Genomic DNA, 17,500 nt, shown 5'->3' on the forward strand with positions numbered 1-17,500 from the left:
TTAGTGTGTGTGGCGTGTGTTAGTGTGTGTGGCGTGTGTTAGTGTGTGTGGCGTGTGTTAGTGTGTGTGGCGTGTGTTAGTGTGTGTGGCGTGTGTTAGTGTGTGTGGCGTGTGTTAGTGTGTGTGGCGTGTAGTGTCGTGTTAGTGTGTGGCGTGTGTGGCGTGTGTGGCGTGTGTTGGGCGTGTGTTAGTGTGTGTGGCGTGTGTTAGTGTGTGTGGCGTGTGTTAGTGTGTGTGGCGTGTGTTAGTGTGTGTGGCGTGTGTTAGTGTGTGTGGCGTGTGTGCGTGTGTGTGGCGTGTGTTAGTGTGTGTGGCGTGTGTTAGTGTGTGTGGCGTGTGTTAGTGTGTGTGGCGTGTGTTAGTGTGTGTGGCGTGTGTTAGTGTGTGTGGCGTGTGTTAGTGTGTGTGGCGTGTGTTAGTGTGTGTGGCGTGTGTTAGTGTGTGTGGCGTGTGTTAGTGTGTGTGGCGTGTGTTAGTGTGTGTGGCGTGTGTTAGTGTGTGTGGCGTGTGTGGCGTGTGTGGCGTGTGTGGCGTGTGTGGCGTGTGTTAGTGTGTGTGGCGTGTGTTAGTGTGTGTGGCGTGTGTTAGTGTGTGTGGCGTGTGTTAGTGTGTGTGGCGTGTGTTAGTGTGTGTGGCGTGTGTTAGTGTGTGTGGCGTGTGTTAGTGTGTGTGGCGTGTGTTAGTGTGTGTGGCGTGTGTTAGTGTGTGTGGCGTGTGTTAGTGTGTGTGGCGTGTGTTAGTGTGTGTGGCGTGTGTTAGTGTGTGTGGCGTGTGTTAGTGTGTGTGGCGTGTGTTAGTGTGTGTGGCGTGTGTTAGTGTGTGTGGCGTGTGTTAGTGTGTGTGGCGTGTGTTAGTGTGTGTGGCGTGTGTTAGTGTGTAGCACATCAGCAGAAGAGTCTGAATCGATGTGGTGGCGTCTCACCTTGATGATGTTGTTGACATTAAGCACGACTTCAGCAGACTTCACCGAGGTCACAGTGTTCTCCTTCAGACACTTCTCCTCCTCGTCCAGCAGAGACTCGAAGATCGAGGAGATCCCAGACACCTGAAAACGCACGCGCACGCGCACACACACACACACACACACTTAATTGGATTCTACCCATTATACTAAATAAAAAAAGATTTCAGATACAAAATAGTAAATAAATAAATAAATGAATAAATAAACCCTAGTCACACACATTACACATGCTGTGTGTGTGTGTGAGACGTGGTTACCTCTCTGAAGAAGACGTCAGCAGGTGTGAGACTAGACGGCACGCTGGAACCGTTTTTCCTCAGCGTGGCGGTGATGGCGGCGTTCACCAGCTCTGGCTGCTTACTGTGGTGGTTCTTCAGCGCGACGGCGGCCATCAGTTTCTCAGCATGTTCACGTAGCAGCAGCCTGGTCGCCATGGGAGATGAGCGCACCGTCGTGGAGGTGAGCCGGTCCAGGAGCCCAGTCTGACAGAAGGACGGAGAGAATCAGCGATTACTCAAAGCTCTCACGCTCGGATCTAACCGACAGTCTGACTGTCTACTGACCTGCAGCAGGAAGTCCATGAAGCAGTGGTGAGCTTTCATTTTGTCCTCCAGCTGGTGCAGCAGAATCAGCGAGGTCAGAGGGAAGCCGGCGTTCTCTAGAAAGGGGGGAAGGGGTGTGATATGAACATGTGACGTTCCGCCAGAAACAAACAGTATTTAATGCCACATTCAAGGAAAACTTTAACTCTTCTTTCATCTCGGCCCATAACGTGTAGCTAAAATGCTAAATGTGTAGCTAGCTCAATCTTCTTCATAAGAGGATCCGGTTGCTTAGCAACAGTGTTCCACTTGACCAGCTCCAGTAGGTTCGCATCCGCAACACGAAGGTGCGGCTTCCGTAATTCGAAGGTGACGTGACTCTTTAATTTACACGACCGTCAGCGTCAGTTCCCGCTCACAACCTCGCTGATGCTACGGCAAAACTCTCAGCTTTAGATTCCAGAATTCTGCTATCATTAGAACACAGTTTAGCTTCTTGCTAGCTGTCAGCGTCGGTCCCTCACCATCAGGCACCGACTCGGCCCAGCGAGGGTCAGACGCAGGATAATCATCTACCAGGTCCAGGTCGATCTGAGTCACCAGCGCATCCAGCTCCCCTCCTGCCCCGCCCTCTCCGTCATCGGGGAAGAGCTCGTCCGTCATCTTCTGGGCCTCCATTACACGGTTACTACGGGCAACGAAAGAACCGCTGATTCAGGGTTTGAATAGGATGCAACACCAAAGCACTGACAAGTGTGTGTAGATTTTGTGTGTGTGTGTGTGTGTGTGTGTGTTCTGTTCACCGGCAGAACTCCAGGAAGGCTTGTTTCAGCAGCTTTGTTTTGTCCTCTTTTGCCACCGTGTCTGTTTTCGGTGGCGTCGCCAGTGGAGTTCCCTACAGGAAAGGAAAAAGCACGGTTTAATTATTCTCGGTTATTTTGATCAGACCTAGATATTTAGACCTGGTTCTGACGGATGAGGATCCAACTTGGATCGGATTGGACGTTTTTTAGGAAGGAACGAGACCAGAAAAGAAGGAACTGACCCAGACTGGTATCAGAACATTAGAGAGGAAATAGCAGTCTAATGTTGTGATACCAGTCTGAATCCAGGTCTTATCCCTAATTTCCAGTCAGAATTCAGGATTTATCCCCAGTTTTCAGTCAAAAACCATGTTTAATCCTCGTATGCTAGATGGAATGCAGGTCTAATCCTAGTGCTCCTCATCCTCACATTCCGGTTTAATTCTCCTCCGTTAATTCTGATCAGTTGCTCGTCTTTATTTCCCGTCGGGATCCGTGTCCAGGTCTAATCCTCCAAATGAACTCTGATCTTTACATCACACATAAATTCGGATGCTCACCTCAGGTCCAGGTCCGGCCAGTGAGGTACACAGAGAATCCTCCATGGTCTCTGGCAAGATGGAGGCGCTCTCTCTGGGTACCACGGCAACCAGGCCATTCATCTGGGAGAAGAAAACGGGCAACTTGGCACACACGCCGCCGCCTCGGATACGGTCACCTAGAGGAGCCCGAACCCACAAAGCTCACTAAGTTCTAATGGAAGCACTAATGGTTCAGTCTGTGTGTGTGTGTGTGTGTGTGTGTGTGTGTGTGTAGAACACTCCCTGTGGTGTCATACCGGAGGTGTTAAAGGTGAGCTTCTCTTCTGGTAGACCGCTGCGGCTTGCGCCGGTGGTGCAGGTGTACACCATCTCCTCATTATACAGATACGCTGCAGGACTTTTTACCTGCGGCAACACCAACCTTGTCTTATGAAGCTCATCCTCGCTCTGGAACGAAAGTAAGACAGAGGGGGGGTAAAGTAACACAAATTGTAAGCTAATAGCCCCAGTTGAGCTCCAACTGCACCCAAAGTCACCATTTGTAAGAAATAGTTAAACAGCAGAATACGTTTGTATCGGAGTTTACCTGAAACGGCGGGTTGTACTTCGTGACCTCTACAGAGAGTTCGTCTGTCACGGGCAGCGTGGTGTCTGGGAGTGTGACCAAGCAAAAATACGCCAAACACGGACTATCAGCAGGATGCCACGCTGCAGCCAACACCACCAAACCAGTGCTGAGGGGAGAGAAAGTGCTCTGACTATTAAAGCCGAGTGCAGGGCGCCGAGCACAGAGCGCCGAGCACAGAGCGCCGAGCACAGAGCACAGAGCGTAGAGCACAGAGTACAGAGCATCGAGCACAGAGCGTAGAGTACAAAGTGTCGAGCACAGAGCGTCGAGCACAGAGCGTAGAGTACAGAGCGTCGAGCACAGAGCGTAGAGTACAGAGCGTCGAGCACAGAGCGTAGAGTACAGAGCGTCGAGCACAGAGCGTAGAGTACAGAGCGTCGAGCACAGAGCGTAGAGTACAGAGCGTCGAGCACAGAGCGTAGAGTACAGAGCGTCGAGCACAGAGCGTAGAGTACAGAGCGTCGAGCACAGAGCGTAGAGTACAGAGCGTCGAGCACAGAGCGTAGAGTACAGAGCGTCGAGCACAGAGCGTAGAGTACAGAGCGTCGAGCACAGAGCGTAGAGTACAGAGCGTCGAGCACAGAGCGTAGAGTACAGAGCGTCGAGCACAGAGCGTAGAGTACAGAGCGTCGAGCACAGAGCGTAGAGTACAGAGCGTCGAGCACAGAGCGTAGAGTACAGAGCGTCGAGCACAGAGCGTAGAGTACAGAGCGTCGAGCACAGAGCGTAGAGTACAGAGCGTCGAGCACAGAGCGTAGAGTACAGAGCGTCGAGCACAGAGCGTAGAGTACAGAGCGTCGAGCACAGAGCGTAGAGTACAGAGCGTCGAGCACAGAGCGTAGAGTACAGAGCGTCGAGCACAGAGCGTAGAGTACAGAGTGCAGAGCGTCGAGCGTAGAGTACAGAGCGTCGAGCACAGAGCGTAGAGTACAGAGTGCAGAGCGTCGAGCGTAGAGTACAGAGTACAGAGCGTCGAGCACAAAGCGTAGAGTACAGAGCATCGAGCACAGAGCGTAGAGTACAGAGCATCGAGCACAGAGCGTCGAGTACAGAGCGTAGAGCACAGAGCGTAGAGTACAGGGCGTAGAGTACAGGGCATAGAGTACAGAGTACAGAGTACAGAGCATCGAGCACAGGGCGTAGAGTACAGGGCGTAGAGCACAGGGCGTAGAGCACAGGGCGTAGAGCACAGGGCGTCGAGTACAGAGCGTCGAGCACAGAGCGTAGAGTACAGAGCGTAGAGTATAGAGCGTCGAGCACAGAGCGTAGAGTACAAAGTGTCGAGCACAGAGCGTAGAGTACAAAGTGTCGAGCACAGAGCGTAGAGTACAGAGCGTCGAGCACAGAGCGTAGAGTACAGAGCATCGAGCACAGAGCGTAGAGTACAGAGCGTCAAGCACAGAGCGTCGAGCACAGAGCGTCGAGCACAGAGCGTCGAGTACAGAGCGTCGAGTACAGAGCGTCGAGCACAGAGCGTCGAGCACAGAATACTTCTGCCTTCTCTCTGGTGAACCGAAATCTTAGTGTTACTTACTGACTGAGCTGCATGTCCAGATACGACACACGTACCCCCGCCTTCACCTCAGCATAGTTACTCTCAGAACCCTGTAGAACACACACACACACTCATGTAAATCACATGTAAACACTATACATCATGATACACAGGTCTGCATATACGTTAGAGATTGTCACTAGGGCTGGGCGATAAAACGATAACGATACGTATTGCGATAGACACGTGATCGATATCGATAATTATCGATATCGACCGATATGAAACACTGATATCGTGATACAGTTTTCAGCCATATTGCCCAGCCCTAATGGTCAAAGGTGAAATAGTTCCCAGGGTGACTATAAAAGGTATCCTGGGTTACGCTGTATGAGGTTTCACACTGCTCCTACTTTACAATCACTGTACAAACCCTGAATTAACCTTCTTCTTATTTGCATGTTAATGATCACATCTCACTGATTAACACATCAACCACTAATGATCTAATCATATCGTGAATATGAAGTTTTTCCAAACGGACACACGTGATCGGATCACGACACTCACCCAGATCGAGTCGGCAATGCTGTCGTAGAGGCTCGGGCAGGCGTTCCAGCTCAGGACCTGAACCTCCGTCGTGTCCCCGACCTCCCATTTATTCAACCCACATGTGCTGAGAGTGTAGAGGCAGCCCAAGTCTGGCACCCACAACACACTGTGCACCTGAAACACGACCGTGTCGGCGATACGTCAGGTCAAAAAGCAAATGGGACAGGGTTACCATGGCAACAGAATCTGGTATTATGTTCCTGTTCGCTTGATCACTCGTTGTTATTATCATCACACGTAAGAATCTTACTGTTGTGTCGGCTGGAGGGCTGCGGAGGCCAAACAGACTGGAGACACGGCGTCCAAGCCCTGACAGCATCCCGTGTCCCTGCTGCACGGGCCGCTGATAGAGCCTTCCGGAAGCCTCCATTCCCATCCGCAACATCTGCCCACGGTACGAGGACACAATGAAGCTGCCTCCCTGAGAGCAGAGGACAAGGAAGGATTCATGACATATTCCAACTACGGCACCGCTGAGGAGACGGCTCTGTCTGCGATTATCTGTAAGGGGCTCTGTATAATCCGCTGTCGTCATAGATACGGCTCATTCACAGGTCCTTGTGCGGCGTGCGCTACTCTGTAAGGAAACTTTCTGTGACTCACCCTGACTGCGGTCACGTAGTTACACAGGTGTCCTCCCAGATCAGCGTGCGTCTCTGTGTACGTCCCCTCGTGAGCCAGACTGGGCCAGAACCGGGCAAAACCGTCCGGAGACACGGCCAACACACACACCGACTGCCACAGACCAAGTGTGTGTGCGTGTGTGTGTGTGAAAGAGGGAGAGAGAGAGAGAGAGAGAGAGAGAGAGAGAGGGAGGGAGAGAGAGAAAGGGAGGGAGAGGGAAAGGGAGAGAGAGAGAGAGAGAGAGAGAGAGAGAGAGAGAGAGAGAGAGAGAGAGAGAGAGAGAGAGAGAGAGAGAGAGAGGGAAAGGGAGGGAGAGGGAAAGGGAGAGAGAGAGGGAGAGGGACAGAGAGAGAGGGAGAGAGAGGGAGAGAGAGAGTGAGAGAGAATAAACTTCACAATGATGCACGTTCATCAAAGTCAGTGGCCAGGCCGTGGTTGATTGATTGACTGAGTAATTAATTAAAAGATATAAAATAATAAATAACACTTATTTATCAGTACTTTATAAACCGGCTGCAGCATTTGGATTTAAGGATTTTTATATCTGAGTAGAATTTATGAAGCACTGAGGAAGAGAGAAGAACCTGTATGGACGCTGACTCCAGTGGAGACGAGGAGCTGATGGAGATGAGCTCAGCGCTGTAGGCGTAATCACTGGGGGATAACTGCAGGTCCTTACACACAGACAACTACACACACACACACACGCACGCATGCACGTTCACACACACAGTTTATAAAACAAGTTTATTATTATAATTATTGTTGTAGAATATTATTTATTTTTCTTTTCTATAAACACACTTATTTACTACATCACTGTCAAATAACAGTAATAATAATAATAACAATAATAATAACAATAATAATAATAATAACAATAATACTTTAGTATTATTTTCATTTTATTTCATTCACACTTAACTACATTTACTTTTAAACTGGAGCCATTTAACATTTTACTTTTATTACCATTTTTCCTTTGACTCATATGGAAAAAAATAATAAATATATACACACACACACACACACATACAATACACTTTATGTGTTTTGAGTTTTTCAACAATTTTATGTCATTGTTAATCATTTTATTACATTTTTAACAGTACCATTGTGTAGCTTAAACCATTTGGCCACCAAAAAAAACACTACAGAAATTTATTGTAAACATTCCTCTGTACCTTCGCTACTGCAGTCTGACAGATCTTCCAAACGATGAGCCTCTCCCCACACACCATCCACGCCCAGCCAGATTCCTCCAACTTTACAGAGATCTGGTCGTCCGCTATAGAACCAACACACACACACTTAACTAGGGAATGATCTCATTACACAATGAAAGATGTAACACACTACCCGAGCTCTAGTACCTTCTGCCATGGTCAGAGCCTCCATCACTTTGACAGGAAGAGACGAGCCAAACGTCTGCACATCGAAATGGTCCGAGTCCACCGTGGCACAGGTCTGCACCCGTGTGGGAGTCGCTCGACTGCAGGACACCACGCAGGACAATCAGCCGACAAAACAAAGACACACAGAAATATGGAGAAAATCTGTGTCAATTTTATGTGCCCATTTTAATAGACAGAAGTGTCAGTTTTCTGTAACTAACATAAATAACCCTTGTCCTGGTGTTTCTGAAAGTCAGAGCTCATGTCCTCCTGCACTACACCTGTGTGTGTGTGTCTGTACCTGTGGGTCAGAGCTCATGTCCTCCTGCACTACACCTGTGTGTGTGTCTGTACCTGTGGGTCAGAGCTCATGTCCTCCTGCACTACACCTGTGTGTGTGACTGTACCTGTGGGTCAGAGCTCATGTCCTCCTGCACTACACCTGTGTGTGTGACTGTACCTGTGGGTCAGAGCTCATGTCCTCCTGCACTACACCTGTGTGTGTGTGTCTGTACCTGTGGGTCAGAGCTCATGTCCTCCTGCACTACACCTGTGTGTGTGACTGTACCTGTGGGTCAGAGCTCATGTCCTCCTGCACTACACCTGTGTGTGTGACTGTACCTGGGGGTCAGAGCTCATGTCCTCCTGCACTACACCTGTGTGTGTGTGTCTGTACCTGGGGGTCAGAGCTCATGTCCTCCTGCACTACACCTGTGTGTGTGTGTGTGTGTGACTGTACCTGGGGGTCAGAGCTCATGTCCTCCTGCACTACACCTCTGTGTGTGTGTGTGTGTGTGTGTGTGTGTGAGACTGTACCTGGGGGTCAGAGCTCATGTCCTCCTGCACTACACCTGTGTGTGTGTGTGTGACTGTACCTGGGGGTCAGAGCTCATGTCCTCCTGCACTACACCTCTGTGTGTGTGTGTGTGTGTGTGTGTGAGACTGTACCTGGGGGTAAGAGCTCATGTCCTCCTGCACTACACCTGTGTGTGTGTGTGTGTGTGTGTGACTGTACCTGGGGGTCAGAGCTTATGTCCTCCTGCACTACACCTGTGTGTGTGTGACTGTACCTGGGGGTCAGAGATGCCCTGTGGGGTGAGAACAGAAGCCCCGACGGCGTGTTGACACTTTTCCTGCCGCTCCTCGCTGTATGCCTCCGTCCTGAGGCTCCACGTGGAGTAAACATCCCGATCCACGTGTTTGTTTCTAACACAAAACTCCTGAAGCCGCAAATCTATAAATAAATAAATAAATAAAAAACCGAAAGGCTCAAATTCAGGTGTCTTTATTCCTCTGTAACGCGCCACAAACGGATGAAAACGCGCGCGCGATTGACGTCAGGAGGCGCGGAAAATACACGTCACACGTCGGCGACGCGGAAAGTAATACGTTATTATTTGTTGTCATTATATTTATTTCACGTTATGACTTTATTTTTACTTTATTTTAGTTTTGTCTGGTCTGTGCTTCTACTGTGCCTTCTATATTACGTCAAAGCCTTTTGTTGTACACTGATTAATGCCATTTTGTTGAATTCAGATATTTGTACATGATAAAATAAATGTATATTTAATATATAGTTAAATAAATGAAACATTGTGTGTTTATTACTTGTGTAATAATAACGTAATGCAAGTAAACGTGTATTAAATATTCACTACTTTTGAATATGTTTTTTTTTAATATAAAAAATAAAGATAAATAATAATGGATAAAAATAAAAAGCCTTGAATTAAAAGATCTATTTTTTTCACAGCCAGTCGCATCTTCGGTGAAACCTTATCATTTAATATGTTTATCTTTCCTCTGTTTAGATCAGATTTACACTTATTTGCACGTATCTGGAGTTCGCTTGTTGTACTAAGAGAAATCTGGTGTGCAGCGCCTCCTACAGTCAGACCCCTGAAACTACAACAAAACGTTTATTCGTTTTTTGTTGTTGTTTGTTGTTGTTGACCTATTCACTTGTTTACTTACCTTCCTTCTTTCTTATTTCTTTTCTTCCTTACTTACCAACCAACCAATATACACACTTACACCTACATACTTGAATACTTATGTACTTTCTTACCTTACGTTACTTCTTTAAGATAAATGATTAATTCGAATTAAGATATTAAAGTTTGAGATTCAGTCCTTCTCTAATATATCCTGGTACATCAATCCAGGATGTATATAGCAACATTTATATGTGGAACTTGATTTATTTGTCATTAATGTGTAAATATACTGTATATTTTAATATGGTGTCTGGACTCATCAGTTTACATATTAAATTATATTTAAATTCTTAATATGTCATTAAAACATAATATATTTCATATATTATGTCATATTAAACATAATTATATTTATATATCAATATATTTTTGTTTACGCCTTTAGATACCTTTTTTTTTAGAATATTAGGACTGTAAATGCACTCTCTCTCTCTCTCTCTCTCTCTCTCTCTCTTTCTCTCTCTCTTTCTCTGCCTTGCTTGTGATTCATTCACTCTGACTGTAGTTTCAATTCAATTCAATTTATTTGCATAGCGCTTTTAACAATTTCCTATTGTCTCGAAGAAGCTTTACAGAATTATGGAAACAGAAGAGACCTTTTGATCGAAGTAGGCGTGACAGATCATAAAAATTTTTTTAAAAAAACCTCTCAGGACACTACTGTGGCGCAAGACCATTAGGTGCTTTATAGGTTAATAATAGCATTTTATAATCAATGCAAAACCTGACTGGAAGCCAATGCAGTGAGGATAAGACAGGGGTGATGTGTTCATATCTTATGGTTCTAGTTAGGACTCTAGCTGCTGTGTTCTGGACTAACTGGAGCTTGTTTATGCTCCTACTGGAACATCCAGACAGTAAAGCGTTACAATAATCCAAACTAGAGGTAACGAATGCATGAACTAGTTTTTCTGCATCTTGTAATGACATCATATTTCTTATCTTAGCAATATTTCTGAGATGAAGGAAGGCTACCCTTGTGGTATTATCTATCTCTTATTATTTATTTAAAGCTTCTAATGAGAGGCCGGTATCAATAATCACACCGAGGTCTTTTACTGCTGCACATGATGTAATAGAAAGACCATCCAGAGTTACTCTGTAATCAGAAAGCTTACTTCTGTCTGCCTGTGGTCGCAGTAAAAGCACTTCTGTCTTGTCAGAGTTAAGCAGGAGGAAGTTAGTAAGCATCCACTGTCTAATGTCCTTCACACAATCTTCAATCTTATTAAGCTGTTGACTCACGTCTGACTTACAGTAGCTGAAACATATAGCTGCTTGTCATCAGCATAACAGTGGAAACCAATACCATGGTTACGAAAAATTGCACCAAGGGGTAGCATTACAGTATATGGAGAAAATCAATGGGCCTAAAACAGAACTTTGCGGAACACCGAACATTACTTTAGTTTGTTTAGAGTGGTCACCATTTAGATCTACGAACTGATATCGATTTGTCAAAAAAGACCAGATCCAGGAGAGGGCTGTCCCTTTAACACCAACAACATGTTCTAGCCTATCAAGTAGTATAGAATGGTCAATGGTATCAAAAGCCACACTAAGATCAAGTAAAACTCGCAAAGAGACAAAACCCTGTTCAGAGGCCAGTAACAGGTAATTTACAATTTTAACCAGCGCCGTCTCTGTGCTATGATGAGGCCTAAATCCTGACTGATACATTTCATGAATATTATTCCCATGTAGGTCTGAACATAACTTCTGAGCTAAAACCTTTTCTAGGATCTTGGAGATAAAGGGGAGGTAGTTTGCTTGTTGCTGTTGGTTCCTGATCCTGTGTGTGTGTGTGTGTGTGTGTGTGTGTGTGTGTGTGTGTGTGTGTGTGTGTGTGTGTGTGTGTGTGTGTTGTGGAGGAACCTGTTGACCGCACCCTGGATATTTCCCACGTGACATTAAAAGTTAAATATAAATGTCAGAGTTTAAACTCCATTGTTTTTACACCTTTTTCAGGGGCGTCACACACAGAGAAGAATGTTTAATGTTTAACGCTTTAATTGTATTAAATGTAAATGTATTATTCACCCTGTCTAGTGAACTGCATGTGTATGTGACTCTCCTCCTGTCCGGCAGGTGGCGGTATTGAGTGTGTGTGTGTGTGTGTGTGTGTGTGTGTGTGTGTGTGTTTTGGTTTGGCTTTCACACAGACAGTAAACAGAGAGAAGGCGATATAAGACCTTATATATTTCTCTTGGTGTTCGAGGCTGTAATGTCGCTCCTTAACGACACATTTACTGGGACTTAGTGAAGCTGTGTTTGGGATATTAGTCTGCAGTTTCCGGGTCTTTAATAAAGAGGAGGACCGAAGCGCTCGGTCATGTTCTGAGGAGAAGAAAGGAGACAGGAGAAAAGAAGAGGAGGAAAAAGAGGAGGACAAACACCGGGGATGCGAACATGGCATCGGTGCGCGTGGCGGTGCGCGTGCGGCCCATGAACCAGCGGTGAGCACAAACCTGTGGTCTGTGATTTAGACTCGAGTGACTCGACTGTCCGTCTGTCTTCACTCAGCTCACTGTAGTCTACAGACCGGTCACCATCATCACTATAGTGCACTCAACTAGGACACCAGGGGGCATTTAGGAGTTTACTGTCATCTCTGTCTGTCTGTCTCTTTTTGTCTGTCTGTCTGTCTGTCTGTCTGTCTGTCTGTCTCTTTTTGTCTGTCTGTCTCTCTCTTTCTGTCTGTCCCTCTGTCTGTTTGTCTCTCTCTTTCTGTCTGTCCCTCTGTCTGTCTGTTTGTCTCTTTCTGTCTGTCTGTCTGTCTGTCTCTGTCTAGTAGTAGTAGTAGTAGTAGTAGTAGCCTTTATTGTCACTGGTCACAGGTACCAGCGAAATTAGCCATCAACCTGCCCATACCCCCCCATCAACCCCCACTCCCCACTACTATATTGTAAGTATTGTATATACTTACAATATAGTAGTGGGGAGTGGGGGGTGGAGGTAATCCAGCACAGGCAAGCAGCCATCAGGTCCTGCGGCCTTTCGGCGCTGGTCACAGACCCGCTTGTCAGACTGGCGGTACAAAGAGGCGAAGGCGTGGGATGGGGGGTGGGGGGTGAGTGCATATCTTTATATATGTATGTGTGTGTGTGTGTATGTATGTAAGTGTAGGCCTGGAGAGTCGTTGCTCCCGGCATCAAATCTTGGTGTGCCTCAGTCCGCAAGATTGTCATAGCGATACACAGCAAATTGCCATGGAGACAACCTTGATTAGTCCCAAAGAGAGTCAACAATCAGCAGGTGTCTGTAGAAGTGGGGGAAGGTCTGTCTGTCTGTCTCTCTTTGTCTCTCTCTTTTTCTGTCTCTGTCTGTCTCTCTCTTTCTGTCTGTCCCTCTGACTGTCCCTCTGTCTGTCTGTCTCTGTCTGTCCCACGGTATGTCTGTCTGTCTGTCTGTCTGTCTCTCTTTTTCTGTCTCTGTCTGTCTCTCTCTTTCTGTCTCTGTCTGTCTGTCTGTCTCTGTCCCTCTGTCTGTCCCTCTGTCAGTCCCTCTGTCTGTCCCTCTGTCTGTCTGTCTTTGTCTGTCCCACGGTATGTCTGTCTCTGTCTGTCTGTTGTCTCTGTCCCTCTGTCTGTCTGTCTCTCTCTGTCTGTCTCAGTATCTCTCTCTCTGTCACTCTCTCTGTCTCTTGATTCTCATTGTCTTTCCTACTCCTTTCTATTTTTTCATCCAGTCTTCATCTTCTTTCTTTCCTCTTTCCCTTTCCAGCTTGTTTTGCTTCCAGTTGTTTTGTTCCCTTTCTTCTCTCTGTCTGTCCATTCAGTCCTTCATTTCTATCTGTCTTCCCTGTACCTCCATCCATTCTTTATGTCTGTCCTCCCCATCTTCCTTCCTTCTATCCTTCCTTCCTTCCTCTCAGTCATTCTCTGTCCATCCTTCTTTCTTTTCTTCCGTTCTATTTTTCCTTCCCGTCCATCCTTTGTTTGTCCTGTTCTTCTGTCCTTCTTGTCTGTAATTCCTCTCTATATTTCCTTCCTGTTGTCACCTTTTTTTATTTAACTCATCAGCTTATTAACAGCTCCTGTGTGTGTGTGTGTGTGTGTGTGTGTGTGTGTGTGTGTAGCTCATTACACTAATTTAATGTCCTATGGAAATCAGTAGTTCAGTGTCGGTGTGTTTGGGTGTTTTTAAGGAAATTATTTTGAGTTTTGATACATTTCCTTTTAATGCTGAAAAGAAAATCTTTTTAAAATGTCTTTATTTCACCAAAAGACCACAGTTTTATTCCTGCTGAGTCACTGAACAGATAAAAGCTAATGAGAGCTCAATAATTCAGAGGAAATGTGTGTGTGTATTTGTGTGTATGTGTGTACTTGTGTGTGTATTTGTATGTGTGTGTGTGTGTGTGTGTGTGTGTGTGTATATATGTGTATATGTGTGTGTGTATGTGTATTTGTGTGTGTGTATATGTGTATTTGTGTGTGTGTATATGTGTATTTGTTTGTGTGTGTGTCTTTTTTTAAAGAAACACTTTCTGTGGAATTGGGGATGTTTTTGATGGTGCTGATGGTGCTGATGGTGCTGGTAAAACATCAGCAGTTGGAAAGGTGGTTGATTGATGAACTCTCTGTGACTCATCTGATGGTTTTTGTTTCTTCTCCGCAGGGAGAAGGAGCTCTCAGCCCAGTGCATCATCGAGATGGAAGGAAACAAGACAACTATTACCAACTTAAAAGTGAGGAACACGGAGAAAGTTGAAAAATTCCGTTATAACAAAGAGACAGAATAGTTAAACATGAACAGCAGCAACACACACATTTCATCACATTCATAATTTATAGTTACAATAACAAACAGTCATGCTTTTGTTGTAAAACACTGACTTTCTTATGTGCTCCAGATCCCTGATGGCGTGACGGGTGACTCGGTGAGAGAGAGAACTAAAACCTTCACGTATGATTTCTCCTATGACTCGGGCGACCGCAAGGGCACCGGCTTCGTCTCACAGGAAAAGGTGATTTAAATACAGTAAAGTATTTATGTTGGCTTCCTAAAGTGTGATTCTGATTCTTACTTCAAAATTCTACAACAGCTCAGAGTGTTTATGGGCTTTAAATGTCGTACTCATGGCACTGGACTTGAACTTGTGCTGTCCTGGTTATGGACAAAGGCTGATAATTTATAAAGAGTCCTGAGACGTCCTGGGGTGTCCTGAGACGTCCTGGGGTGTCCTGAGACGTCCTGGGGTGTCCTGAGACGTCCTGGGGTGTCCTGAGATGTCCTTTAGTGTCCTGAGACATCCCGAGGTGATCTGAGACATCCTGAGACATCCCGAGACGTCCTGAGACGTCCCGAGGTGTCCCGAGACGTCCCGAGACGTCCCGAGGTGTCCCGAGACATCCCGAGACATCCTGAGACGTCCCGAGACATCCTGAGACGTCCCGAGACATCCTGAGACGTCCCGAGACATCCTGAGACGTCCCGAGACATCCTGAGACGTCCCGAGGTGTCCCGAGACGTCCCGAGGTGTCCTGAGACATCCTGAGACGTCCCGAGGTGTCCTGAGACATCCTGAGACGTCCCGAGGTGTCCTGAGACATCCTGAGACGTCCCGAGGTGTCCCGAGACGTCCTGAGACGTCCCGAGGTGTCCTGAGACATCCTGAGACGTCCCGAGGTGTCCTGAGACGTCCCGAGGTGTCCTGAGATGTCCCGAGGTGTCCTGAGACGTCCCGAGGTGTCCTGAGACATCCCGAGGTGTCCTGAGACATCCCGAGGTGTCCTGAGACATCCCGAGACGTCCTGGGGGTGTCCTGAGACGTCCTGGGGGTGTCCTGAGACGTCCTGGGGGTGTCCTGAGACGTCCTGGGGGTGTCCTGAGACGTCCTGGGGGTGTCCTGAGACGTCCTGGGGTGTCCTGAGACGTCCTGGGGTGTCCTGAGACGTCCTGGGGTGTCCTGAGACGATCTCAGCTGTCCTAACCTTCCTTTAGAGTTTATAAGCTGTTCTGAGCTGCCCTGAGATTTCTTGAGACGTTTCACAATGTCCTGAGACATTATATGTCCTGAGATGTCCTGAGACATTATGAGATGTCCTGAGATAGCATGGCAATATCCTAAGATATTTTGAGCTCTCCTGAGATATCGGGAACAGTCCTGTGATATCCTGAAACATTGTGTTTAATTTGGTGCTGTGTGAATAAATTCTACATTGAGCTGAGTGTCCAAGACCAGCTCATTAACGTTTTAACGTTTATTAGCTTGCTGAAATCAGATCCTTGCTGTGGCTATAACAGAAAATGGTCCAGATTTATTAGGTCTGTTCCGGGATTGTTTGTTTTCAGAATCCTAAATCAGCTTATGGTTCAGTCTCCTAGCTTTGGGTCGTGATCGTTTCATGCGGCTCTTGTCGTATGAAAGTAGGTCAGCGTATCTCGGCGCTGATCCTGTGGGCGCCACAAAACCACGCACCTCGGTGTTTTCCTGCTTCAACACTAAACGCACAGATTATGGAGAAGAATGTGGTGTTCAGGGGGGGGGGGGAACCCTGAGGAGTGGAACTGTACTGAGAAGAACAATCGTGATTCTGACCCTAATCTCTTCCTTAATCTGGCCCTCAGGAACATAAGAACATGGGGTATGTTTGTGCACTGAACTTCGGACACTGAGTGTTGTGCAGCTGCTTGATTGGGTTAACGGATCCCCTCCAATCGCCATGACGACCATAGTGGCATTGTTTTCAGTTAATTTGTTAGCAAACGCATCTAGCTGACTATACTAGTAAATATTAGCTAGCTAGGTATTATCATGACTGTTTATGACCCTGCTGACTGGAAGTGTAACAAATTGCATCAGAAATAATAAGAAACAAAATCATCATCCTTTGCTTTAAGTGCCTTTTTTTTTTTTTTAATAAGACGTATCAATAACTTTACTGTAATTATACACTCTTCTCTGCTTATTGTGTTGTCTCCTGTTCCATCGCTTTCTGTTTTATTTATAGCTTCCTAGAGCATATTTTGAAACAAACATATTTCTGCCTGTCATGTTGTTTGTGAGCTCCATGATCAGGATGTGAGGTATTAAGCAGAGAACAGCAGCGGACTTAAACCCGAACCTTGTGGAACACCAAACTTTGTGCGCTTCTGTATATCCGCTACATTGTTGAGTCAGTTCCATGTCAAAATATCATAATCGACAGTGTGACACGTAACACTCAAGTAAACAAAACAAAACAAGGACAGAAAGATCTCACCAAACTGCAACAAGATGGAGGTCATTGACTTGTTTATCCAGAAACAGTGATGCTTCTGGAAACCATCCTGAAATGCATCATGCTAACATATCATCGCTGTCGGGCGGAAACCTCGTATGTCCAAATTTGGTCAATTTCATATTTTTTCACATATCGATGCTATTGGTCAGTCCCCACGTGAGTCTGTTATTTTTACAAGTTATTAACCAATCTAAAGTCTTGAAAATAGCTTGAGCACAAATCTCATAACTCCATTGGACACTTCAACTGTCCACCTCTTCCTCACTCCGCGGGAGAGCTTCACGTCATATTTCTCCTCAAGAAGAGTCGCAACGAATCAACACGTCTTCTGAGGTAAATGTCTTCAAAACACTGGGCTCAAAGAAAAAAAAATCTTGACCCCCGCTAGTTCTGGTGCTCGTCTGAGGACAGGAATTTAGCACAAGACAATCCACTGCAACGCGGACTAAACCCTGTGCACTGCAGATAAGGTACGGCGTTTTTTTAATTTCCTGAAAAATAACAGTTTTGGAGATACGAGGATTCCGCCCAACAGTGACGATATGATGATTAGCGAACATCCCCGGACCTTGATGTGTGTTTGTGTGTGTTTAGGTCTTTAAGGACCTGGGTTCAGATGTGCTCAAGGCAGCGTTTGAAGGCTATAACGCCTGCATCTTCGCATATG

At 46.3% G+C, this 17,500-nt stretch overlaps 2 protein-coding genes across 3 annotated transcripts in view; one reads left to right on the top strand and one right to left on the bottom strand.

The window, feature by feature from the left end:
- Positions 1 to 8,940, bottom strand: part of nup133 (nucleoporin 133) — a 15,848-nt gene extending 6,908 nt beyond the window's left edge. The window contains exons 1-16 of the mRNA XM_060860413.1: positions 8,675 to 8,940; positions 7,584 to 7,702; positions 7,395 to 7,498; positions 6,795 to 6,899; positions 6,190 to 6,321; positions 5,837 to 6,007; positions 5,545 to 5,700; positions 5,014 to 5,084; positions 3,438 to 3,585; positions 3,148 to 3,298; positions 2,870 to 3,027; positions 2,310 to 2,401; positions 2,031 to 2,194; positions 1,528 to 1,622; positions 1,222 to 1,446; positions 923 to 1,045 (exon numbers count right to left, since the gene is read on the bottom strand). Of these exons, the coding sequence (XP_060716396.1) occupies positions 923 to 1,045; positions 1,222 to 1,446; positions 1,528 to 1,622; positions 2,031 to 2,194; positions 2,310 to 2,401; positions 2,870 to 3,027; positions 3,148 to 3,298; positions 3,438 to 3,585; positions 5,014 to 5,084; positions 5,545 to 5,700; positions 5,837 to 6,007; positions 6,190 to 6,321; positions 6,795 to 6,899; positions 7,395 to 7,498; positions 7,584 to 7,702; positions 8,675 to 8,790 (2,130 nt within the window). The 5' untranslated portion in view covers positions 8,791 to 8,940. The remainder of the gene's footprint in view (positions 1 to 922; positions 1,046 to 1,221; positions 1,447 to 1,527; positions 1,623 to 2,030; positions 2,195 to 2,309; positions 2,402 to 2,869; positions 3,028 to 3,147; positions 3,299 to 3,437; positions 3,586 to 5,013; positions 5,085 to 5,544; positions 5,701 to 5,836; positions 6,008 to 6,189; positions 6,322 to 6,794; positions 6,900 to 7,394; positions 7,499 to 7,583; positions 7,703 to 8,674) is intronic.
- A 2,833-nt stretch (positions 8,941 to 11,773) lies between these two features.
- Positions 11,774 to 17,500, top strand: part of kif16ba (kinesin family member 16Ba) — a 21,608-nt gene continuing 15,881 nt past the window's right edge. The window contains exons 1-4 of one of the 2 annotated variants that reach the window (XM_060860412.1): positions 11,774 to 12,060; positions 14,225 to 14,294; positions 14,460 to 14,573; positions 17,428 to 17,500. The exon at positions 17,428 to 17,500 is cut by the window's right edge and continues 44 nt beyond it. In XM_060860412.1, coding sequence (XP_060716395.1) covers positions 12,014 to 12,060; positions 14,225 to 14,294; positions 14,460 to 14,573; positions 17,428 to 17,500 — 304 coding nt within the window. In that variant the 5' untranslated portion in view covers positions 11,774 to 12,013. The remainder of the gene's footprint in view (positions 12,061 to 14,224; positions 14,295 to 14,459; positions 14,574 to 17,427) is intronic. The other variant, XM_060860411.1, reaches the window with a different exon arrangement.

This window comes from Tachysurus vachellii, chromosome 24, assembly GCF_030014155.1.
Source record: "Tachysurus vachellii isolate PV-2020 chromosome 24, HZAU_Pvac_v1, whole genome shotgun sequence".
Lineage (NCBI taxonomy): Eukaryota > Metazoa > Chordata > Actinopteri > Siluriformes > Bagridae > Tachysurus > Tachysurus vachellii.